The 25,553-nt window shown below is 38.0% G+C and overlaps 1 protein-coding gene across 1 annotated transcript in view; it reads left to right on the top strand.

Moving 5' to 3' along the window:
* Positions 1-25,553, top strand: part of MED12L (mediator complex subunit 12L) — a 919,119-nt gene that overhangs the window by 532,744 nt on the left and 360,822 nt on the right. The window contains exon 23 of the mRNA XM_044070851.1: positions 6,014-6,228. Coding sequence (XP_043926786.1) covers positions 6,014-6,228 — 215 coding nt within the window. The remainder of the gene's footprint in view (positions 1-6,013; positions 6,229-25,553) is intronic.

Here is a 25,553-nt window from a genome sequence, read left to right as displayed (position 1 = left end):
GTCCAAGACAGAATACAAAATGCCCTGTTAAAGGAACTTCTCAAATTAATATCTCAAATATTACTGCTGTGATAGCTTGCAGAATGATAGAATTTCTTGCCATCTGACTCTATCCCAGGTGAATCTTCCACTGCTAGCAGTATTGAGCATCTACCTGTGAAAATACATAGACCTCAGATATTTGGCAAATGCTAGAAGTCGTAAAACAATTGCATTCCTTCATGCTTTCAAGACTAATAATTACTTCACACTAAAGAAAATACAGAAAGTTTCCTAGTACAGACTTTATGTCTCCCGCTGCACTGAAACTGAAAGATACCATCTTTTTATGGCCTAGCCATAAAGTAATTTAATTTCAGCTTTTTTTCTGAAGTTTACTAGACTGAGGTTAACGTCCTGTATCCCAGTTTCCACTGTTAAAATATGTACATTTAAACTGTTGCAATAGTGCATGTACATTTCTGAGGTTACATTTTAACCACAAGCGCTTTATAAAATACCTTTTTAACACACATATCTGTACAAACCTAGATGGATATACACATGACATATAGTTCTAATATAGTTGTAACACAAGCATTTTATATAAATCATGCTGATATTCACAAATGGCATGTAATTATTTACAAAATTACAGCTACCTGTGCTGGCAGTATCTCCCTTTCGCACAGCTACTAACACTGTTTTTAGATTCTACACCACAAACACTGACTACTATTCGTTAAACAAGTGGCACACTGAAACCAGACTTAGCATGAGCAATGCTTATCTTCACTTGAATCTCACAAATCCTTGAAAATGCATGGAATCTCAGAATCCCTTGCAAATATGCTGAAACTCACATTCCTTGAGCAGTGTTTTACTTGGAGTAGGGGAATCGGGCTCTTGTCTTAAATTCTGCACATAGGAAGAAGCAGCAGGAACCTTTAAATGTGCATTGTTGTGCAGTTGTTCTTTCAGAACCATAGGTGAGTGTGCTTCCAGAACCATATGAAGTGTGGTCCCAGAACCATAGGTAAGTCTGCTACCTGCTGAGCCACTGATAAATGCACAGACCAGACAGAAATGTGGTTACGTCGTCATAAAGAAAAAAATATGCAACTTTGTCTTTTTGTCTGAGGTAGTGCAATGCTAAGGGTATCATATTTAGAGATAAGGGGAGTGGAACAAGGCCCCACATCTGAGCAAGATAGGAAATCAAAGGCACCTTCAACAATATTGATAAATGCTATGTTGTCTTTCATTATGCTGTGTAAATAAAATGGTCAGTGGGTTTTTGGTCCACAATATGCTGCATTTAGATAAAGAGGCTGTAAACAGTTTAACTGGAACCAAAAATAAGTAGCATTACTTTGCATTAATCCCTCTTGTTTAGTCTTTCAGTATAACATTGCATGACACAATGTATTTGAAACTGAATGCAATTTATACAAAGTTGTATATCTGCAGATTCAAATATATAATTTGTGCTGGCTAATGTCTGTGATAATTTACAGCTTTGTATATATTGTTGTCAGTCATTTCTAGCTACACTCTGCCATGCTGTGCAGTAAGGCAAGATATAGGTATGATTGGTACCAAAGTGTTACATGTGTGGCACTAACTTCTGAGAGGAAAATAACAGACATTATCTTGATGTAAAACAATGAGCTACAAAATATATTGGCTGGAAATGAGTAGTTCAGTGAAAGCAACCAGCAGTGTTTGCATGCAGAGCAAGAGCAGTGAAGAGCTTTGGGGATAATGTGAGCATCCTTACATAAGCTCTATATATGATGCAGGTAGTTACCGTACCACTGGCCATACAAGTGCTATGATTTTCAGGGACGAGAAGGCTAACAGTGACTGCAAAGAGCAGTACATTAAAGTGATGGAGGAGGTGCATCATTACCATCATCATCATCTTTCTCTAAAATGTCCTCCTTCACAGTGCAGTATGCCATATTGCTGCTGCCATGGTCTATTGCAAGGTAGTTTCTAATTATTCATTGGGTGCTTGTGTGTATGCTTGTGTGACTGTGAGTGTGTGTATGTGTATGTGTATATATATATGTGCTCTTGCACTTTACTTTTCTTTTACATTTTTAACACATACTGAAGTGAATTAGCATAGAAAATGGCTCTCTGAGAGTCTCTGTCTTCATTATGTCTTATTTATGTTCAGTTCATAAACTGTTTCTAGATCCCTATAAGAATTGCAATAGAACAAACATCCATCCCTTTCATCTACCAAACTGTTATTCCACAGCATTTGTTTTGTTGTGGAGAATAGCCAAGCCTTTTTCTTGTTACCAGTGAAATTTAGAGATTGCTGATAGTGTATTAATTTTACAAGCTGCAGATCCTCTCTATGCAATAGTTCATTCTGAAACAAGTATGTCCTCTTTCCCCTTGAACGTTTTATGCCTTTTATCTGAGTTAATTGTATCAAACTATTTTATTCACGGTCTGTGATGCAACCAGAAGTATTCATCTCCTGGCAATGTTTCATTTCCTAAATTTTCAACACTTTAAACATGTTTTCTTTCTTTCATTTATCCTTTTTTCCCCACTTCTTCAACAAAGGGTCACTGATGCACAGTGCTTAACCACTGCATGAACAGTGCTTAACCACTGCATGAACAGTGCTTAACCACTGCATACCCAAATTCCAGCCACACCTTCATGAACTTAAACATGATTAAGTAGTGCATGGCTGATTACCTTCATGAATTTAAACATGTTAAGTACCACATGGCTGATTACCTTCATGAATTTAAGCATGATTAAGTAGTTAACGGCTGATTAACTTCATGCATTTAAACATGACATAGCCGATTACCTTCATGCATTTAAGCATGACTAAGTAGTGCTTGGCTGATTACCTTCATACATTTAAACATATTAAGTAGTACATGGCTGATTACCTTCATGCATTTAAGTGCGATTAAGTAGTGCATGGCTGATTTCCTTCATGCGTTTAAGCATTATTAAGTAGCAAGTGGCTGATTACCTTCATGCATTTAAGCATGACTAAGTAATGCATGGCTGATTACTTTCATACATTTAAATATATTATGTAGCACATGGCTAATTACCTTCATGCATTTAAGCATAACATGGCTGATTACCTTCATACATTTAAACATACTAAGTAGCACATGGCTGATTACCTTCATGCATTTAAACATAACATGGCTGATTACCTTCATGCATTTAAGCATTATTAAGTAGTACATGACTGATTACTATAGTGTCAGTGGCACAACAGGAAGGCCAGATAGGTATGGGTTCTATTCCCCATACCAGATGCTTGGATTCTTTTTCCAGTACTGATGCTGCAATATAGTATAAGGGGAGTACTATATTCCTTAGTGTGCCATCCTTCGGATAAAATGCTGAACCAAGATCCCATCTGCGTAACTTAATGGTAGCTCAAGTGGATTGTTTGGATACAGTAAGAGATGTTTCACAATGTTCTCGCAAAATTTCCTTTAATAAGTATGAATCTCAACATGAGTCTTTCCTGACAAGAGACTACTGGAAATTAATACATTTTCTGCCCCTCTTGCACATTAGCATGCCATCCATAGACACCGGACAGACATATTTTTGGGCAAAGTGAGGCTCTCACCTCCATTTCCTTTCTGAACTTGTGAGCTTTCCTCTAAAACAAAAGGCATTGCTGGGGATGCCCATTCTGAAACTGACACGTTTTACTTTGCAAGGATGTTCTTTGCTAGGAAATCTTCACCAAAACATTCAAATGTAGTTTCCAGAAATAATCAGATTTATTCACGGCTGCCGTAGCTAGGAATACTGACATTGTTTACTGTCCATTTGGTTGTATAGGCCAGTACTGTATTCTTTAGCTAATTATTGTTGTGGTTGTTATTGTTCTTATAGCTATATTGCCTGCAAGAGGTGGGAGTTATACAGAAATGTATTATCAAATGAACAAGTTTGCTCTTGATATGAAATCTGAGTGATCAAATTCATAGACTAGGAGGGAGTAAATTCATGCATGAGCCACTCATCCCTGTCAGCTGTTGTAGGTGTTATTCCATGCAAAACTGCTTAGTTTTTAAAGGGTGTCTTGTTTTACTTTCTTTTGAAGTGTATCAGTACTGAACATTGTTGACTGAATAACATTATAGCACTCCAATATCAGGACAATTTCAATGCAGTGTATAAAAAGGAGCACTGTTTCTACACATAGAGAAAAAAAAACAACCATGAAAGTGTTGGGGGTGAGGTGTAGTTGTATAGTGTTCTTCAGCTTCTAATATGACCAAAGTATTGATTTTCTTCTGCCCACTTTCTGTCCCAAGCATGTAGTATATATTACTAGTCCTAGTTTGTCAGAGGGGTGTCTTGTAATTATTCACACTGATGAAGGAGATTTCTGTTTGTCAACAGTATATACAGTTTCTGTGGGAAACTCTACTAGAATTGTATGTTAAAATGTAGATATTTTATTTTATTTACTTATAAGTTAGGCAGTTACATTGAACCATAACATATCTTTTTCAGCCTGCAGAATGATGACACATACTGTCTGAAAGTTTAACTACTCCCGTCTGTTTACTTTATTTGTAGCATTCTGTCTGTATCTATAGGTTTATATGTAAGTTACAAGGCATTCATTCAAGGAAAGTAGCCCAAATTCACCCAAAGCACTGTCTGGTGAAGTGATTTGCTCAAGGTCATAAAGTAGACCAATGGAGACTCATGGAATCAAATCCTGTACTGCAAGAAGTAGCTTGTTAACAATTCAGAGCCTTAATCCTCCACAATAACTGCCAGATTGTCAGTCTGTATACCTGGCTATCTATCTATAAGTTTAGAGTAGAAAGTTAGGCAGTATATATTTGTGAAGTGGCTGGAAACAAAAGCGCCTAGAATGCAACCATAGACAGGAGCCGAGGGGAATAAAAATGTAACTGGTAATAAGAATTCATCCCTGGATCCCTGAGAAGTGCAAGCCCTACTTCATTACTGTTCCTCAGTTTTTGTTTGTTTGTTTGTATTAAAGTTCCCTCAATGAAACTTCCTAGTATTTTCGTCGCAAGCCATCATGTTTCGATTATTGTACAGGTTCTCAAAACAATGATGTTTCTTAAACACAAAATGCATTTAACTTTAAGCAGTCATCCAAGAATGGTGTTTGAATTCAGTTAGTCACTTACTGAGGTATGCATTTGTGACTGCATTTGTGTGTTTAGAGCTCTGTATCCCTAGTTACATATCTTAGTCATACCTCTTAAACTGTAGGAATTATCATATCATAAGAATTGATCGTTAGAATTCATAATATAGGGACATTTTGTATTATTATTATTTTATATACAAGCAGCTGTTATAAAATCAGATCACATTTAATTAGTCAGTCTTTCTCTTTATGCTAAACTACTTTAGTAATATCCTACATTATCTGTCCATACATAAGTACATTTTTTGTTAACATTTATACTCCTATGTGGAACATGGCTTTGCATGAGAGTGAACATCACACTCATATCATAGACGTTGGGAATGCGATACAGTAAATAGGCTCTGTGATAATACTTGTAATTTAATAATCTGATTTGATGATTGCTACAGTTTGCACATCAGGAGGAACCACTTATTTATAACACATGGTTGTTCCTTTGATTGTTATCACATCAGATCCCAGTTATGAAAAGCGTCATTGTACCACAAGAGGGAGCACTTGATTAACAGTTTGCATTCTGGTTTCATCATTTCTCTTGATATAGTTACTTATAGTTATGAGAAATGACATGCAGTGTATGTGGTTTAACTACTTTGTAACTCTGTAAAACTTGTATAAATAAGAAAAACAAAAGCATCCTAACAATGATCATCTCTTATGAATAATTATTCCTGAAACTGACATTTTCTTGCTTTTATGTCAAGTTTTTAGGCTTAAACTTTGATCAATAGCTTTAATGCATAATTTTATAATTCTTTTTATAATGTGAGAAGTGAATACATTCTTAGAAAATGACATTTCTCATAACTGTATTTTTAGGGGGTCCCAAGATAGATCCTATAGCCCCTTTCCCTCCAAGTAACACTAAACAAGCCTTGACGAGCATGCTACAGCGACGGTCTGGCACTGTGGGGCAGCCTGCTTCCATGCAAATGATCACCTCTCAGCAACATATGCTTCAGATGAAACTCCTTCAGCAGCAACAACAGCAGCGGGTTATCCGACAGCAAACTCTGATACGACCCTTTCCACAGGTTTGTGCACATCATCAGCAAATACTTTACCTTGTTAAATGTCATTTCTGACAATGGTTTGTCATTCCTGCCAAGATAGCTTGCTGTTCTCATGGGGACTTGGTAACATTTACTATAAATTTTATAAACAGAAAGCAGTATTTTAATGAAGGAATACATGATCAGAGTTTGAATTTTATATCTGAGGTTTCAGTGAAATTTGTAAACTTTTTCTATGTGTAGAACTCTGGTGAACTGAGAGAGGATGCTGTGATTAGGAGAAAAGGTGTGAATGGTGGGACAGTTCAGTGAATGATATATCAGAGAGCAAATCTAATGAAATTATAAACTAAGCATGCCTTCTGAAAATAGATTTATCCTGTACCATCTGAACTACTGCCATGCCAGATTGCTTACCTGCAAACTATGCTCACTGCATTGAAATCTTCACAAAATGAAAATGAAAAAGGCAATCACCAATGTAACACGATACCTTGTGCAGTTTTATACAAGTCTCTTACAGTGTGCAACTCTAGTCTGAAAGGATAAAAATGGGTTTTATATAAATTATAATGTTCTATGTATATATATATATATATATATATATATATATATATATATATATAAATAAAATGAGCTGCTGAACAACAAATTATTTGTTTAAGTCTGTCAGTCTGTCACATTATCTACATTTTTTGCTCTTCTCTATGTACTCCTGTTCAGCACAACTATCCATGCATTTCTTCAATGTAGCCACTTTTGTTTTTTTTTTTTTTTACATCTAATACTGTACTCTACCTTATTTGTAGCTGCCTTTACATACAACTCTCTAGCTAAACAAACATTTGATTACTAGTAGTTCACCTTATTTTTGCAACATTTATGTTGGTGTGTTATAGGGTTGCCACCTTTTAACAAGGCCAAAGTGGGGCATGGGGGTGTGGCCAATAGGACAGGGTGTGTGACCAATATGATACTGGCCACACCCCCACCACGACATCACCAGAGGTGCTAAAGGAAATGCAGTATTACATTGTGACAATACAGCATACTGAAAACTCAAACCATTTAATGAAGTGAAGCATTACTGCAAAAAAAAAAAAAAACATTACTCAGTTGTAACAGTAAATAAACTTTAAAGGAATAAAAAACACACTACTCATTAAACAGACACTTGTTTATTTAAAAAGTAAAAAAATTCATAAACCAACCATGACTATTCAGAAAGACAATTAAAAAAATCTACATACCACATACAAGCCAAGTATAAAATTAAGACTTTTTATTGTCAATTAAAGCTAAAGCAAAGAAAAAACACAAAACTAAATACTGTACCCTACTACTACATACTGTACACTAGCAAATTAAAGCTAAAGCAAAAAAAACCCACAAAATTACAAACTGCACCCTAGTACTTTATACTGCACACTAGTACACTAAATCACTTTTTTAAAAGTGTATTTTGAATTTGATTTTATGGCTTCAAGAAGGGCTTGAAACAATATTTGAGTAAAAGTCACATTTCATCCGGTAGTTTACAGTCATCATTAGTTTGGCTTTTAACAAGTCCACACTACATCGGTTTACCACATCTGTCCATTTACCTTTTACCAAAGAAAAAACTTTTTCTGCAAATGCGTTTGAGGTCGGTATAGATAAAACCCTAGCAATTACCGGATATAGTGCAGTCAGTTCAGTCCCTTCTTTGAAAAGCTTCAGCCACTTCTCTCCTGGGGTCAAGCTTGTGTTACATAACTGTTTGAGAAAGGGCCTAATTGCCAAGTAGTCCCTAAAAGATAGTCTTCATCTACATCCTGCAGACTCAGGGCAGTGGTCACATTAAGTAAGTTGCTTAAAGCAAAGGACACATTTAGAGATAATTTAGACAGTGTAAACAAGTAGTTGCTTTCAGTGCAATCAAACCACGGTTCCAGGTACTTCACTGCTGTCTCCAAGAACACAATGAAGTTTCTTTTCAGTTTATTAGCAGAAGTGCTGTCTAATGTGTTCATAAGGGCCCTAAGTTTCCCTCCAAAGAAAGCACCTTCAGCTCTTGCCTGCAGTTTTTGCTTCAGAGAGACCATTACACAAAACGTTTCCATGGCAGTAAGTGCTGATTTTTCTAATGTACTTCTATGTTCATTAAAATCAACAAAAACAGCACACAGAAAGTGCAAATAGTACTGGCAGCATAGGCAAGGCATTCTCACCATGCTCATTAGCTGAAAAGCACTGCCATATCTGCCGGGGGGGGGGGTCTCCTCTTCTCCCTGGGAGAGGAAATAGGACTGGAGCACTGGGAGATTTTTCACTACTCTTTCAATGGCAGGCAGTAGTGATAGCCACCTTGTTGGCACATGTCTTAACAGACTCTCAAATTCCATGTCACAAAACTCAAAGAAGTCTTTCAAGTCTCTGGTCCTTGTGGCAGAACCTGAGAAGTGGCTGAAAAGTTTCATTACAAATACTTCGACTTCGTACTGTAGTTGTGCTGTAGCTTTTTTGGTTGCATTGTGAATAATGTGGGCAACACAGTTAGCCTTCTGGAGTGATGGGCACTTTTCTTTTAATCTGGTATACACACCAGATTTTTACCCATAATTCACACTGGCATTATCAGCCCCATAAGCTGAAATGCTGTTGCAGGGCAAGGGGTGCCTTTCCATAATGTTGGAAATTTGCTGTGAAATAGCCTGTGCAGATTCATCAGGGTCTTCATAGAAGTCCAAAAGGCCATTCACCACCCCTTCTTCTTTAGAAAAATACTTCACAACAAGTGGAAATAATTTTATGCTCCCCTTGTTGGAAGCATCTGATGAAATTGCAAATGAAGTGCTTGGTTTTTGAAGGTCATGCAGGAGGCATTCCAATGAGTGCGGTCCCAAAACATTTTCGACAATGGCTTCAGCCTTGGTTCTTCCACAAGATAGTTTCTTTGCAGTGTCCGAGTCACTGTACAACTGGCTGGCCATCTTTACTGCACAGTCCAAGCTGTTATAGGAAATATTGTGCTTAACAGCATGGAACACCTCAGAGGCTTCTGCTGCAATGATCCTAAGTTCTGGTCCCTCGAGGTTTGCGTTCCTTGCCCACTTTGTCATCAGGTGAGTGGATTTAGCTTGAAGAATAGCAGTCTTATGTTGTTCAGTTGCCTCATGTTGTGCGACATCGTTTCTTTCACCGTGGGTCACTAGAAATTCTCTCTTGCAGTACCTGCAGAACGCTTTGACATCACTGCATTTCTCGATCCAGTTGAATTCTGTTTTCCAAACATCCTGCCACTTGCACATTCTCTTATTGCTGGTTGGCTGCGATGACTGCCACTTGCACATTCTCTTATTGCTGGTTGGCTGTGATGAAGCTGCTGCTCTCTTCATTCTTGACTCTGTACTTACCTGATATGCAACATATTTACCAAAACTGTGTTAGTAGGGTGCAGTAACATACTGCTGTAGGCACAAATGAACTGGTGCAAAAAAACATTGGCACACGAAAGAACTGGCTCAAAAAACAGTGGCACGCAAAAGAACTGGCTCGAAAAACATTGGCACGCAAAAGAACTGGCTCAAAAAACATTGGTACACAAAAGAACTGGCTTGAAAATCATTGGCATGTGAAAGAACTGGCTTGAAAAACATTGGCACTTGAAAGGACTGGCTTGAAGAACATTGGCATGCGAAAGAACTGGCTTGAAAAACATTGGTACTTGAAAGAACTAGCTTGAAAAACACTGTCACTTGAAAGAACTGACTCAAAAAACATTAGCATGCGAAAAAACTGCGTTGAAAAACAGTGGCACTCAAAAGAACCGGCTCGAAAAACATTGGCATGCGAAAGAACTGAGGAATGGAGCAGAAAAGAGTCAACATTACAAACAGTTTGAAAAAGGTCAAATAGTAAATGAGGTACCGTAGGGGGCATTTTGGCCATTGAAAACTAACATTAACACAGCTTGTAGAAAATGAAATGTATTATTTTTACCACCGAACATGCCCCCCACCTCACCCCACCCCTCAAGAAAAAAAAGTTAACCACATTTTCACTGAACCAAGAAAACACTAAAATGAATGAGAATGCACAGCGGATACCATAGACCTGATTTAGCATTTGACCACAGCAGTTAAAAGAAATGTATGGCACTAATTTACACAGCGCAATGATCTATTAATGAACATGCCCAACAGCCACACTGGTCGTAATTGGTTTATAATGAAAGCAGTACATTGTAAGTTTATTGAAGACATTAGTAAAACACAAAATACAAACTTTGCTACTTAAAAAGCAAACTACCCTGTAACAATGACATGGTTTAGCACAATCTCAAATACACTGCATTAACTTCTGGGCATGCATCCACAAAAAAAAAATATAACAGGAAAAAAGTATGTAAACTTTTTACCTTTTAAAAATACTTCTTGCAAGAGAAGTAAAATAAACTACAATGTACAGCAGACTCCATGGACTCTTTTTACCTCAAAACATAGCAATTAAGAGTAATTTACCCAGCACAGCGATGCAATAAACAGGCCCAAGTAAAAGCAGCACACTCATACTCACATTACAAGCAAAGCAGGACATTTTAACCCTATTAAAAACGCATAGTAAATTAAATGCACACATTTACAATAATAAATGAAAACAATCTTGAAACAGCTTTGGCAAGTTGGCAACATGTACCTACTACAATAATAAATGCACTACATTAACTGTTAACATTCCCCCTCAAAAGGTAGACTTGTACCACATACACATAGACTTGCAAGAACTAACAGGAAAAATTACCCAAACAGTATATCCTAACTTCCTGAAAACAGCATTAAATTGCACACATTTCCGCATAAAAAAGTGCAAACTGTGCTCGAACATTTTCTATCTGCAAACAGAAAATACCCCAAAAAAGCTACGACAATAGAAATACATCACACTAAATGTATATTTCACTGCCCCCCACCAGAAATAAACAAAACTTCTATACACACATTTCACCCTTTTAAAAGTAATGCTTCCAAATCATACCCCCAAGAATAATAACAATTACATATATATACAGGTTTTATACCTTTAAAAACTACTACTCAAAAATCTCAAAATAACCACTGCATAGATTTAAATACTGCATACTGCACCCCCATCTACCTCTAAACATTAAAAACTTAAATAAACCTCAATATATTCCCATTTTAAACTACTACTCAAAAATCTCAAAATAACCACTGCACAGATTTAAATATTGAATACTACATCCCCATCTACCTCTAAACATTAAAAACTTAAATAAAGCACAATATTCCCATTTTAAATAACTAAAGCCACAAAATACTATGTTATGTACCTACCACTATCACAGTTTTGCTGAGCTAGCTTGCTTCCTTCCTGCTGGAATGGCTACTTGGATGACTGGCTCTGTCTGCTCAAGTGGCTGGGCTGGCTGGCTAGCTGGCTCCTTGCTGGCTAGCAGGCTGCCTTGCAGGCTGGCTAGCAGGCTCCCTTGCAGGCTGGCTAGCAGGCTGTCTTGAAGGCTGGCTAGCAGGCACCCTTGTAGGCTGGCTAGCAGGCTCCCTTGTAGGCTGGCTAGTAGGCTCCCTTGTAGGCTGGCTAGCATGCTCCCTTGTAGGCTGGCTAGAAGGCTCCTTTGTAGGCTGGCTAGTAGGCTCCATTGTAGGCTGGCTAGCAGGCTCCCTTGTAGGCTGGCTAGCAGACTCCCTTGCAGGCTGGCTTCTTTGCTGGCTGGCTGGCTTCTTCACTGCTGGGATAGGAAATCACAGACCTTAAGTCCCAGTTCCTTCACAGCTGTAGAGCACTAAGACAAAACTGCTCTACAGCTGCGACCTATATTGGGCTCTTCGAGGTGAATCCCTGCCCCTTCCAATCCCTGCAGCCAATTGATGCTTGAATGACACCACCCAAACCTAGCAGGGAATCCCTCTAACTGCAGGTCCGGGTTGGTGACCTAGCCCCATTGCATGGAAAAAATGGAAGTATTTTCAGCTTTTCCATGGCAACAGCAATTCAAGAGCATGAAAAGTGGAAAACTGGACTTTTAAAGTCCCACTGTCTGCGAATGCGGGGAAACAGGATGAGGAGGCTCAACCCGTGAGTGTCCCGCTCACAACAGGATGGGTGGCAAGTGTCATTACCAATGAGTCTATCAACACCAGCCTGCCAAACAGCTTTGAGGATGTTTCTGACATGACTTATTGTTTGTGTGTGTGTGTGTGTGTGTGTGTGTGTGTGTGTGTGTGTGTGTGTGTATCTTCCCCAGAACATTTTCAGTGGCTTCCATACCAGTACCTCATTAGCTCATTTTTTTCCTCCAGGGCAAAGAATCAATCATTCCTATATTGCGTGAGGGTCTTCTTACCTATTCTTTCCCATTTGGGACTTAAATGACCTATTTGTTCCACTAAGGTGATATCAGACCATTTGGAAGGAGGCCAATTTGTTGGTTCTGTGAAGGTTCTTGCCACATCCCTTCTAACCTCTTGTAAATGGTTGCATTCTCACAATGGTACTCTGAGAGGGAAATGATGTTCATGCACCTAACAACATTATCTTTAATGTAGAAGTGCATTTGATTTTTAACATTACAAGCGTGCCATGACATCTTCTGTGAGTGATCTCATTCCCTACTGATATACAGATCAAGCCACCTGCTATTCCTTTTTCCTCTTACTTGGATGGGTAATATGATATTAACAACTCAAGCCATGCTCCCCCACCCAGCTCCTGCAGTCCTTGTTCTGCTTCATAGGTTCATAGTTTCATAAGTAAATACTAGACTATCAGTCTTCAGACTTTTTCCAGCCTACTGAAGAGTATTACTAGCCTAGTCAATAATTAGAGGTCAGAATCAAACCCTGTACCTTGCATCTGTGAGGTAAAGATCTCATCCAGTTTGTGCCCATTGTTTTATTTTTTCATTTGTGAAGGAATGGGGAACAGGATCAATTGCTCTACAGCTGAAACAAAGCAAGGCATAAATGTGTCAAAGAGAAGGGTATCAGTACAAGTCCATGCAGGGAATGACTGGAAAGGTTCTCCAACTTTGTAGGTAAGTGGCAGTTAGGGTTCATAATGTATATATGTGAAATGCTGCATGTGGGCTGCAGAAAACTTGATGTATCTCCTTGGAGAAGAAAACTAATGAAATTGGAGCTGGTGAAAGTAAAAGGAGAATGCATTGCACCTTGACTGGACCGCCAGGAGTAAGAAGAGGGGTTCACGAGAGCAACAAAGAGAATGCTGGCTATATCAACAAATGAACAGACTCTAGAAACAAAGAAGCAAAGCTGCCACTCTGCATGACCCTAATCAGGCCAGCACTTGACTAATGTGTGCAGTTCTGAAAGCCATGCTTGGAGTCTGATATCAGGATGGAATACGTCTAGAATAAAGCTACCAAACAGGTGGGTGGAACTGAATTTGAAAGAAGTTATCAGTGATACAGGAACTGTGAATCTTATAATTTGAGACCAAAATGTATGAGATAAGCATGGTATCAGTACAAAAATGATGTATAGGAGAGCTGATAGGAACACACTGAATGTGAATTAAAGGAGGGCCAAGGACATAGGATGCATTCTGTAAGTGCCCTATACTCTCTGGCTCAGTAAAGTACTTTATGGTATGGGTCCTGGAATGGATTACTGCAATATGTAGTGGAAACAATCTATGTAGCCTTCTAAAGGGCACAGGATAATGAAGAAAGGTGAGGTAGGAATAAAGAAGGAGAAGCCATTCTAGACTTCTGTCTGGCAAATGGCTTGATAGTAGCCAACACTTGGTTCAGAAAGAGAGACAGTCACAAGATCACATACAAGAGTAGCCAACATGCAACTCAGGTAGACTTCCTCCTAGTAAGGAAAAGGCACTGGGGTAGAATCCATGATTGCAAAGTCATCCCCAGTGAAACAGTCGGTTCGCAGCATAAACCAGTAGTTGCCACAATCAGCTGCAAGCAGTGGTAAGAGAAGGCTCTAAGGTCAACAGAGACCAGGCTGAAGACCTGGAAGTTGACTGGAGAGAAAGTACAGCAGTTCAAGGAATTACTCAGGGCTCTAACACCCCAAGAAGAGGAGGAAATAGGTGGAGTTGAAGAAGAATGGCAGCGCCTAAAAACACCATGTGTGAGGACTACAGAAAAGATATGTGGCTGAGCCAAGTATGGAAATAAGCTATGTAAGGAAAGCTGATGGTGGAATGCAGAAGTCCAGGAAGACGTGGGAGATAGAAAAGACTGACAGGTTAGGAAAGACTACTGGTTGGCTAACAAAGAAGCTAAAAAAGATATTCCTATAGCAAAGAATAGGGCATCGGAGGCACTGTACCAACTTCTGGAAAGTGACTCAGTAAGGGGCACAAAGAAGCAATATCAAGTTGCAAGGCAAAGAAAGAAAGAAAGATAAAGAAGATAGTCAGACACCCTTCATAAGGGATGCCAGCTACAACCTGCTCACTAGTCCAGAGGACATCAAAGGCAGATGGAAGGAGTATTTTCAGCAGCTCCTGAATGAAGAAAACCCCACAGAAGCCGTACTGCCCCAGAAACAGCCTATGATGAGAGAAGAAGAGGAGCCCACCCTAGAAGAAGCAAGAACAGCACTAAGGAAGATGAAGTCAGGGAAATCAGCAGGCTCAGATGAGGTCACTGCAGATTTGATAAAGAGGTTGGGTTAGATAGGGGAGAAATGGCTCCTGAGGGTACTAATAGCAGTGTGGAGAGAAAGGCATATTCCAGATGACTGGAGAATAAGCATACTCATGCCAGTGTACAAGAACAAAAAGGACATCCACAACTGTGGGCAGTACAGAGGCATCAAACTCCTATCACATTGCATGAAATTTCTGGAAAGGGTGATTGATAAATGGATACGCAGAGTAGTAGAATGTAAGATGGGGGCAGAGCAGTTTGGATTCAGATCAGGATGCAGCACAATTGACCCGATGTTTGCATTGAGACAGATACTTGAGAAGAAGCTAGAGATGAGGAGACAGTCCAACTGGGCATTCCTAGACTTGAAGAAAGCATATGACAAGGTCCCAACAAAGCCGATCTGGGCAGTACTGTGGTGGTTTGAAGTCCCAGAAACATTGGTAGAATTAGTGCAGGCTGTGTACAAGGACCCAATGTCTCATGTATGAACAGTGTTCGGCCTCACATAGGGGTTCCCAGTGGGAGTGGGTGCACATCAGGGTTCAGCTCTGAGCCCACTGCTGCTCATACTGGTGATGGACTACATTAGCAAACAGGTTGGAGGGGCCAGATCAACAAAGCTGCTGTTTGCAGATGATGTGGCAGTATAGGCAGACTCTGAGCTAGAACTTCAGCAAAGGACAGGAGAATGGAATGCAAATCTGAAGGCACATGGGATGAAATTAAGCACAAATAAGATGGTGGTAATGGCAGCAAATTGGGGAAATCAGAAGGAGCTAAGAATAGAGACAGAAGGGAAGATAGTGGAACAGGTAAACAGCTTCAAGTATCTAGGAGGGGTAGTTGAGGAGAAGGGTAGTCTGAATAAAGAGGTCAAAGCTAGAATCAGAGGGGGTGGAGCCAACTGTCATAGAGTCTCAGGTGTAGTCTATGACAGAAGAATGCCAAAGAAGCTGAAACGTAAGGTGTACAAGACAGTGGTATGACCAGTACTACTGTATGGTACAGAAACCTGGGCAGCAAAGGCAGAACAGTTGAAGAAGTTAGAGGTGATGGAAATGAAGTGTCTGAGAAAGGTGATAGGTTGCACACTGTGGGACAGATGACGAAATGAGGACATAAGCGCAGAAGCCAAAGTAGCTCCAATTGCAGGAAAGATCAAAAAGAACAGATTATGGCGGTTTGGGCATATGTGTAGAAAGGCAGAAGACAATCAGGTGAGGAAGATTTGGGACAGACAGGAAGAAGGTAAGAGGAAGTGAGGATGTCCAGCAAAGAGGGGATGGATTGTGTGAAAGAAGATCTGCGACAGTCAGGCATGAATATTGAAGAAGGCAGGAGTGTGGCACTGAATTGAAAGAGTTGGCGACAGCACGATACCCTGACCCCATGTAGAGAAATGGGAAAAAGGGGGCTGATGATGATGATGATGTGGGGTAGGAAGGGATGGAGTGAGGTAAAATGTTAAATGCAATAAAAAAGCAGGCTACATGAGGTAATTGTCTCCTACATTCAAACAAATGTTTTCTTTTAAGCCCACCACCCTTAGTATCAATACCTGTTTAATACTTCCTGTTCTCATTTTGAAAATGCAGAACTGCACACTTAATTACTAGATTTGCAATAGTATGTGTCATTTTACCCCAAATAAACAGGAGCATCACCTGGAAATAAAATCCACTTCAAAACCACAATAAATCCAGTAAAGCGAAGCTCAACTCCAGAAGACTGGTGCAGTTTCGTTCTGGATGTGCCATTTTTACCCATAAATTTCAAAATCTGTTTCAGACTGTAAGGCTATAGAAGCCCTAGCTTTTACTATACCAACTTTTTATGATATTGTGTAACATTGTTATTATTACTACTACTACTACCAAAGTTAGATTCAGGCAGAATTTGTAAACTGAGTGCTGAAAAATGCACACGTACTCAAAAATTCCAGGTTCTGCAAATTACAGTAGTTTACCAGTAGGAGACACATCTTCACTCTACCCATGTGGGTTAAGAACCCCTACTACCCACACAATGTCTGATTGCATGCTACCATGCAAGTTGTAGTATCCAAGAAGAAGATATATTCATTTGGGAATGCAGTTCTTCTTTACTTGTTAAAACTTTTTTTTTACCAGTACAGATTTTTGAATAATTGCGTTTATCAGAGTGACTGAGTTAAGTGAAGATAACATTATCAGATGCAGACAACAGTTCTTACTTTGATTTATTTTTATTTATTTATTTTGTCTACAGTTGTGCAGCCCTACTATCAAAACAGATTTGCTGAGTGAATAGTGATAGAAAGTCTTTCATACTGCAGAAAGTGGTACAAAATACATACAAAAGTGCAAAATACAATAAAAACATAACATAATGAAAATAAAATGTATAATCAAGATATATAAGTTAAAGCAAATGTGTGCACATATACAGAATACATGTTTACCCTAAAATGGCATTCAACCAATGCAATTTGCATGCAGAAATAGAAAGGCCAAGAATATATTTCTGTGCAGAATTCTACAGAAGGGCCGAATACGTGTTATATAAACTAGCTTATGTACATGTTTTAAGATAGGAACAATACTGCTACTTCTGTATTAAAAACACTGTTGAACATTATCCAGGGTTAATAACATTTTTGACAAACCAAGCAATGAAGTTAAGAGTCCTTAAACAAAGTTTTGAATTCATTCAATCTGCCTAAAAATTTAATTGAAAGTGGAATTGTATTCCTGGCTGCTGGCAAGGAGTACCTAGAAGCAATGTCTGCAATGCTGGATTTTGTTATTGAAGTGAATTTTAGCCTTTGATGAAATGTTCTGAGTTTCCTATGTCATTTGTTCCAAGTAATTAATCTAGTTAAGACTTTACATTTTAATGCAGTACTTTTTTATGTGAACACAGGTTGTTCACACAGTATTATTTTGAAGATCATCCATTTAATCGTGTTTAGAACAGTTTGGGAATGTTTTGATGAGGAAGTCTGGCCATACATTTGTTGTTTCTAATTTTGTCACTACTAAGTTTTTCTTATGTATATTCATTAAACTTTACCATAGCTGTTTATTCATTTAGATTTATTGATTTTGGTAGAACACAGATCCACGTGGGACAATTTCATGGTCAGTCTAGGTGCAAAAAGACATAACAGTGATAGAAAGTGGCAATACAGCTAAATCAAGTGGCACAGGGAAATATGTATGACTTTTAGTATGAGCAGAGCCTGTGCCAACACATGCCTTTTGTGTGGTGTCAGAAAGATTGTTTTCTATACAATACACACAGGGTGAGAGTCCAAAATAACTTACAATTGGATTACCATGCCAGCAAACTGTTTGCTGTATGCCTGATTTGAAAAAAATATATTTTCTATGAGTCCTAAGGTTACATAGACTAAAGAAGACTCCTGGAGTACTGTACCCAATTCCTAAACAGGAATTAGTCCTGCAACATTATACATTTTTTAACTGACATCAGAAAAAATTCTAAGTAACAGTGTAGCCCATGGTATTTAATAAATAAATATGGTGCAGAAACAACTCCAGCTGTATGTGAGAAGTGACACTACAGGTAGTAACAAGTGTACAGCCTACATGCCTGGAGTGCTGATCAGGGCACTCTGGTGGTAGGGTAGCATGCACATGCACTTTCATTGATTTTTGGATATCATGTTCTCTGGGCGATCAAATGATTGAAATTGAATTTACTCACCAGTTTGGGTCTGTATTATTACAGCTCCAAAACATGTACCTGCTCTTGTGCCAGATGTGATTTTATCTCCATGACAGGGTTTTAAACTGTCATGCATGCATTCTCATGTCTGACATACTGTGGTGCTGTGGAGATGTCTAACATCAGGGAACCTCAGTGGCTATGATGTGGGTTTGATGGTGTTTGCTTTTCAGCAGGAATAGGCAATGAGAAATGTTGACATTACATGTTTCTAAATCACAGTACTTTTCCTGGCATAATATGTAGACCACTACCCTACTGCACTGGCACAGCATAGTATTTGTACTGGTATAGTCTGACTCTCCCGGTATGACCATCATACTCATACATGTCTGCAGGTGGTCCCTGGATATATGTAATGCTCCACATGCTAAAGTGAGCCAGTTGGCCCCTTAAAAGCATTTGAACCAGCACTAGCAATGACTGCAACATCATGAGCATTTTAACCAAACTATGGCACTTTTTTCACTGATAACCAGGCCACAGATGTACAGTGTTGGCCAAATTAATACAAATATCAACAAATAATGGAAATGTCTTAGTTTCTTTGGTGATTTTCAGTCTGGCTTTTTCAGAAATTCACAAAATCATTTCATTTTGCTAATTCTTTAAGAAAAAGCTGTTTAGCATGAAATTACTACATGTTACTTACATATTAAAGAGAAATTACATCATAATGACATGGGTAAATTGGCTGACTTAATGCCACAAAAGCATGCAAAAGCTGAGATTCTGCTCAAAGAAGGTGTTTCTGGATCAAAAATCACCAAGAAGTTCGGAGTTAGTCAGCCGTCTGTCAGCTGAATTCGGAAGAAGCTGAATACAGGTGAAGGGTTGTTATGCAGAAGTTCTGGCAAATGTGGTTGCATGAGGTCCACAACTCCTCAGGATGATTCATATTTCATTTTATTTATTTTATTTTACATTTGTTGACCGGGCTAGTCCAAATGGATATATGTCCATTTTCAGTAGAGGCCCGGGGAGATAAGCTCCACATTAAGCTTATAAAACAGGACAGCAAAAACTCAAAAAATATTTCAATACATTGTTCATGAAGATTTTCTTCAAAGAACTTAATTTTACAGAAAGTGAGTACAGAGTTTAGCACAGCAATACAGTACTATTTACATGGTAAAGGGTATGACATTCAACATAAAGTATATTAGTAAAGAAAGTACAGAGTGAAATGAAGTATTCAGGTTTGATATCTGATTACAGAATGCCATAAGAACCGCAAGGAATCCAGTAGACAGCTGCATGAGATGCTAGAACAACAAGTTGTTACAGTGAGTTCCAGAACTGTTAGTGGAGAATTCTGAATGCTGGGCTTCAAGCATGCAGACCTCTGAAGAAACAGAAATAGCCCAACCAAATGAAGGCAAAAAGTGCGGAGTGAAAGAGTTTCAAAACTGGTCAGAAGAAGATTGGGAACAGGTTGTTTTCAGTTACTAGAACATAACAGTGTTCAAATCTACAAGTACAATATGTCAGATGACAATCTGAAGAGCAGATGAGGGATGATTGTATCGTTCAGTGCATCAAGCACCCCACTCAAGTGATGGTGTGGAGCATAATCAGCACCTTTGGAAAAGGCTGGCTCTACACTGCTCAGGGAAACATGAAGCAGGAACACTATAGAACTCTACTACAACAATGTCTGCTTCCTTAGCTGTGTGACTGGGCAAAGAAAAAGGGATTTACTAAGGCAGGAGACTTCATCTTCATGCACGATGGTGCCCCATGTCACAAAGGTCAACAAGTGACAAGTTTCCTTGAGGTCCATGCTATTGAAGTGTTACCATGGCCAGATAACAGCCCAAATATGAATCCAATAGAAACTTTGTGGGCTATTCTGAAGTCAGAGATGAAGAAAAAGACCATAATACACAAGCAGCAACTGACTGAAGAATTCATTTCAGCTTGGGCATGCAATGCTTCTATGACTGAACATTGCTGTGAACTTGTTCGTTCTATGCCTCAAAAAATTAAATCTGTGATAACAGCCAAAGGGTCATTCGCAAAATATTAGAACATTGTATTAGAACATTTTCTCATATAACATGAATTATATTGTTTGTCATTTCATATACTTGTATTGAGTGATATGGCAAAACAAGAATAAAAACAAAAATAGAAACAATAAAAACAATTTCTATTAATTTGCCAACACTGTAGTACACGAATTTGTGAGTAATTTGCATGCCATTTTATTAGTGCTGTCATCCCAGTGAAACACTGAGTAGCCAGATGTGTACTGAATTAACTGGACTGTCTTCCAGTATAGCGGCATCTGATTAGTGTACATTAGGAATAAGAGGATCACTACAACAGATCCTTTAGGAAGTCTTTTACTTAACTCACACAGGTGGAATAGTACATTCTACAATGGTAAATCTTGCTTTCATCCTCATAAATAGTTTGTGAATCATTTCATTACTGGTGTGCTACAACCTTTTAGTCATTCAGGGATCAGTTTTGATTTTCAAGATCAAGAGATTTAAAAAAAATAATGAATATTGCTGGACTATAAAGGTATTTTTTCCTGAATTTGTGGATAAACTGTTCAGTTTAAATCTATATTGTGTTTGTGACAAAGGTAGTGTGTAAATATTTGATGCTCCTAATTTTATTTCTTTATACTATCTTATTTAGAGGATTAATTGGTAGATCTCAACTTTGGCTGCAACACCACTGTTGCAGAGCTTTGCCAAGACTCAAGTATTTCACTTTTTCTCTTAAGTTATGATCTCACAATGAATTGTTATTAAGCAGAGGAGGACAGGGCTTCACTTGTAACATATTTTTTGGATATTGTACTTTAGTGATCTAATTCCAGGTGCATTCTTTTGAGGTAAAAGTTATAGAATATGTGACTTAGGCCTACTATTTTATTGCGATGCAAATAAAGCTTCTATACCAAAAAGTAATAATTTTAATACTTTTCACTTCAAATTATCTAGCAATTTAGTGCACAGGGTTAAGATTTTGAATGCTTAATGATTTTTATGATGTAGTTCAGTGTTTTACCCTCTTATTCTCTGCTGGCGAGGTTTCCTTAATAGAATGCTTTTGAAGAGCTCAGTTAATCACACCATGTTCCAAGGTCAACCCTGAAAAGAGCCACTTATGCCTAGTGGGATTATCTGTTGAACAATTAAACAAATCTAACCTAAATAAAATAAAACGTACCAACAATACATTTCTATTTACATTTTTGGCAAGAAGTCATTAAAAAAGTGACCCTCACCATTTAGTCCCCTGATTCTTTATCTTCTCACCATCTTCCTGCATAAGTTCTACAAAGCCTCTTACCTCCTGCTGACCATCAGCTGTCATTTTCTCATCTCCTTTTTCCTTTCCGTTCAGACATGTGCCTTTGAAATCTAACCTCCTAGCTACAGTGTCTCTTCAGTGATGCACACCGTCAGTAAATTCACGTTGGTATCGTGCATTGTTACTTTTATCACTAAACATCCTTTTTTTCTACACTTGTCATAACCCTGTTACATGATTATCCCTCGAGGTTTTCACACCTTAATTCAATAGGTATGCTGTCAGTCTCGTGGACATGAGTCATGACCAACTACTCAGCACTGTATTTATCTGGTGTTCTTAGTCTGCTGTGGGTGCCACGTGTCAGCCACTTGATGGAGTTGCATATACTGCATCAGTACAATCACACTGTCACCACAATGTAAATAATTCATTGAGGAATACTTATTTTGTACACCATTTTCACATTAAAGAAGAAGCTGGATCAGGCATTACTAGTTAGACTTACTGTTGTATTCAGCAAAAAATGCTTCTCTGTTACCGTTGTTCGTTATGGTTTAACTTATATTTATCCATTGTCATGTATATTATCTTTAAGTCAAAACTGAATATTTTCCTAAAGCTGGAACATCATCTCTCAATGAACTATTCTCAGGTAACAAAGATTAAGTACAGTTTCACCTCTTGCGCTTGTCAGTTTTAAATCTTGACTTTCTGTAATCCTTTGTATCAAGGAAGTATAGCACTGCACATAAGAAGAAGCCTTGTCAATAAAGGCACACTAATTATCAAATTTACTCAATTCCTACCTTATGCTCCTCCCACATGAGCTATTTGCCCTGCTTCTCCACTTCCAACTGTTATAGTTTGACTTCTTTTACTCCTTCAATTTCTACAGATCATTCCTTATAGCCAGCTAATTTAAAGAAAGATTTTGACTTCTGAAATTATTACCAACTAATGACACATTATGGCTTCCCTTCCCTGGCTTTTCTTTCCCATTAAGTATAATGTCTGCACAATATACATACAGTATCTTCCCATCTCTCCAAAAAAGTAAATGTCCCTATAGTTGCTATTCATTCTTTTTAATTAAGACCCTTGATCCATTTTATAGTTTTTCATACTGCTTTTACACTTACCAACACCACAATAAATCTTTCTGGCACAGACATAACTAGGGCAGGGTGAAGAGGGACAACTGTTTTAGTGGGCATGATCAGCAAGTGTTGACAGGCAGTTAGTGCATTGCAGACATTGCTTTATGAAGGTGTGAGTATATAGTAGCTTTGTAACTGAATGCCAATACTGCATTTATGTCTTGGCTGAAGCAGTTAGTAATAGTAGTAAATAAACCAAGCTGCTTTTTACAAATCTAGCAAGCAGCAGGAATGGAAAAGAGTTTGATAAGAGATTTTTTTTGATACTGAACATTGGGTTGAAGGGGAGGCAGTTTGGTGATGTATATAGGGTGCCATATGAGCCAGCTACAGTTCAGCTTCTAGATAGCATGCCTAAAAATCCATATATCACTGTAAACAAGGCATTACCATGTCATATGCAGTAATAAAAAATCCATTTTTTCTTAGCTCTCCACCTTCTCCTCTTGCAGTGCCACCACAAACTCTGCTCATTATACCAATAACCAGCAAACACAGTACTGAAAGACTTGTCCAGAAAAAAATTATATGACACCAAAACAACTGCTTTAAAGCCATGGTTTCCTAATGGCTTATTGAATGAAATCTCATGGCACCGAATAATTATTAAAATGTTTTTCCCCTATAAAACTAAGAAAGTTGACCCTAGGTGCATACCTCTCAACTTGGAGATATCAAAAATCTGGACAAAGTCCCATGAAAAGAAGGTACAACTGGCCAAAACTCAGGACACTAATTAACATAAAAGTTGCATAATTGTATAAGTAATACAACCCCACCCAAACTGATGGAATCCTGGGATGCCAGCATTAATATAATTGTTACTAAATAATTGTAGCAAACTGGTGAAAATAAAAACTAAAAACCACAAATTCACCAGTAGGATGAGTAGACACAAATTTATTTTTCAGGTTAAGCGCTTTCATCAAAGTAAAATTGACTTCCTCAGAGCAATATACAAACAGTCATGTAGATTTAAATATATTACATTGTCACAGGATAGGAGAGGAATCCCACCAGTCAAACAAAAGATCTCTTGAATAAATTAATACCTTAAAGGCATACACTATAAACACTAAAAATACAATAAAATATATTTCTGTAAAGAAATTATGTTAAAATTAAACCCTTTCCGCTCTTTCTTTTAAAGCAGGCAAGAGAGATATAAAATCATTAAATCCTGGGCACAGATTAGCTGCCAAATGAAGCTGCCACATCAGTTCCCTCTTATTTAAAGTGTTTTTCCAGTTGCCACCCCTGGGGTTTATTTCAATGGTATCTAATATCCCAAACTTAAATCCAGAGAAATTAACACATATTTTACTGTGCCTAAATAAGGCATTGGTTTCTTTTGAATTCTTAATGCCATATAAGTGTTCATATATCCTGGACCTGAGAGCCCTTTCAGTTTTCCCAACATAAAACCCGGCAGGGATTTCACTTTGCCAGATAAATTATTTTGCTAGTCTGACAGTTACCTTTTTTGAAAAACACTGTGTCCTGGTTGATATTATCAAGTTTCAAACTAGCAGCCAATAGTATATATCTACACTGTGTACAACAACCACAGGCTTTGGGGAATTCATTCATTTTTTCATTACTATTGCTCATGTTATCCTCCAAGGTAAGTTTCAGGTTGTGGCAGCAGGGAGGTCTAAAACACACAATTTGGCAGTCTTTGTGGATCAGATGGTTAAGCATGTAGTTGAAAGTATGCCACATCTTGTGAAAGATTCCTGGAACTTTCTGGGACAGAGTAAGCAAGATTTATGGAATCCTGATCTGATTTTTTTGAATTTTTTTAAATGTATTAATGAATCAGGGAATTGGAATAATATTTAAAAGTTGTCTCTCATTTCAGGTCTCTGTACCTCTTTTTTGGCTTTGTCCAGAATTTCTGAGTGAATAATGTGAGGTTTGACCATGAATACTAAATTAATACAAATTCACTATATGATAATGTTGTACAGAGAAATGCAGGTGGTTCAACGAACAGCAGCTAGAATCGCAGTTTGCTTTTATCATCTTGTAATATGATAGCATATTTGGTTTAGCAGTGTTTTTACAGCTTTTTCTTGTACTTTGATTTTCTTGTTACCAGTTTGCTGCTCTTGATTTTACCTTATGTGTGATTCTGAGAAGTATGCCCGGATTATGTAAAGAATTAACTCTGACTCTGAGAGGTCAGTTAGGTGTTAGCAAAAAAAATGTAAATGAAACAAAAAAACATAATTGGAATTTGAATGGGCTGCTCAGGAATTTGTGGCACCCTATTATTTTACTCAAAAAATGGGAAATTCTGAGGAATTCAGTACATTTGAGAGGTATCCAAAACAGTAACAAAAACTCCTACTAAACACAGCTTTAAATCACTATACATTGAAGTAACTTTATTAAAACAGAAGGAAAGTACTTTCACAGAGTAACCTCTGCTTCATCAGACCATGACAGAACACAAAGTATAAGTACTATTTAAAATAAAAACTCAACCAATCATGGAGAGTTCGGCAGTCATAGCTGTTATCCCAGTT

The sequence above is a fragment of the Protopterus annectens genome, chromosome 4.part1 (assembly GCF_019279795.1).
Source record: "Protopterus annectens isolate FY-2018-M chromosome 4.part1, PAN1.0, whole genome shotgun sequence".
Lineage (NCBI taxonomy): Eukaryota > Metazoa > Chordata > Ceratodontiformes > Protopteridae > Protopterus > Protopterus annectens.
This window is presented reverse-complemented; position numbering and strand designations above follow the sequence as displayed.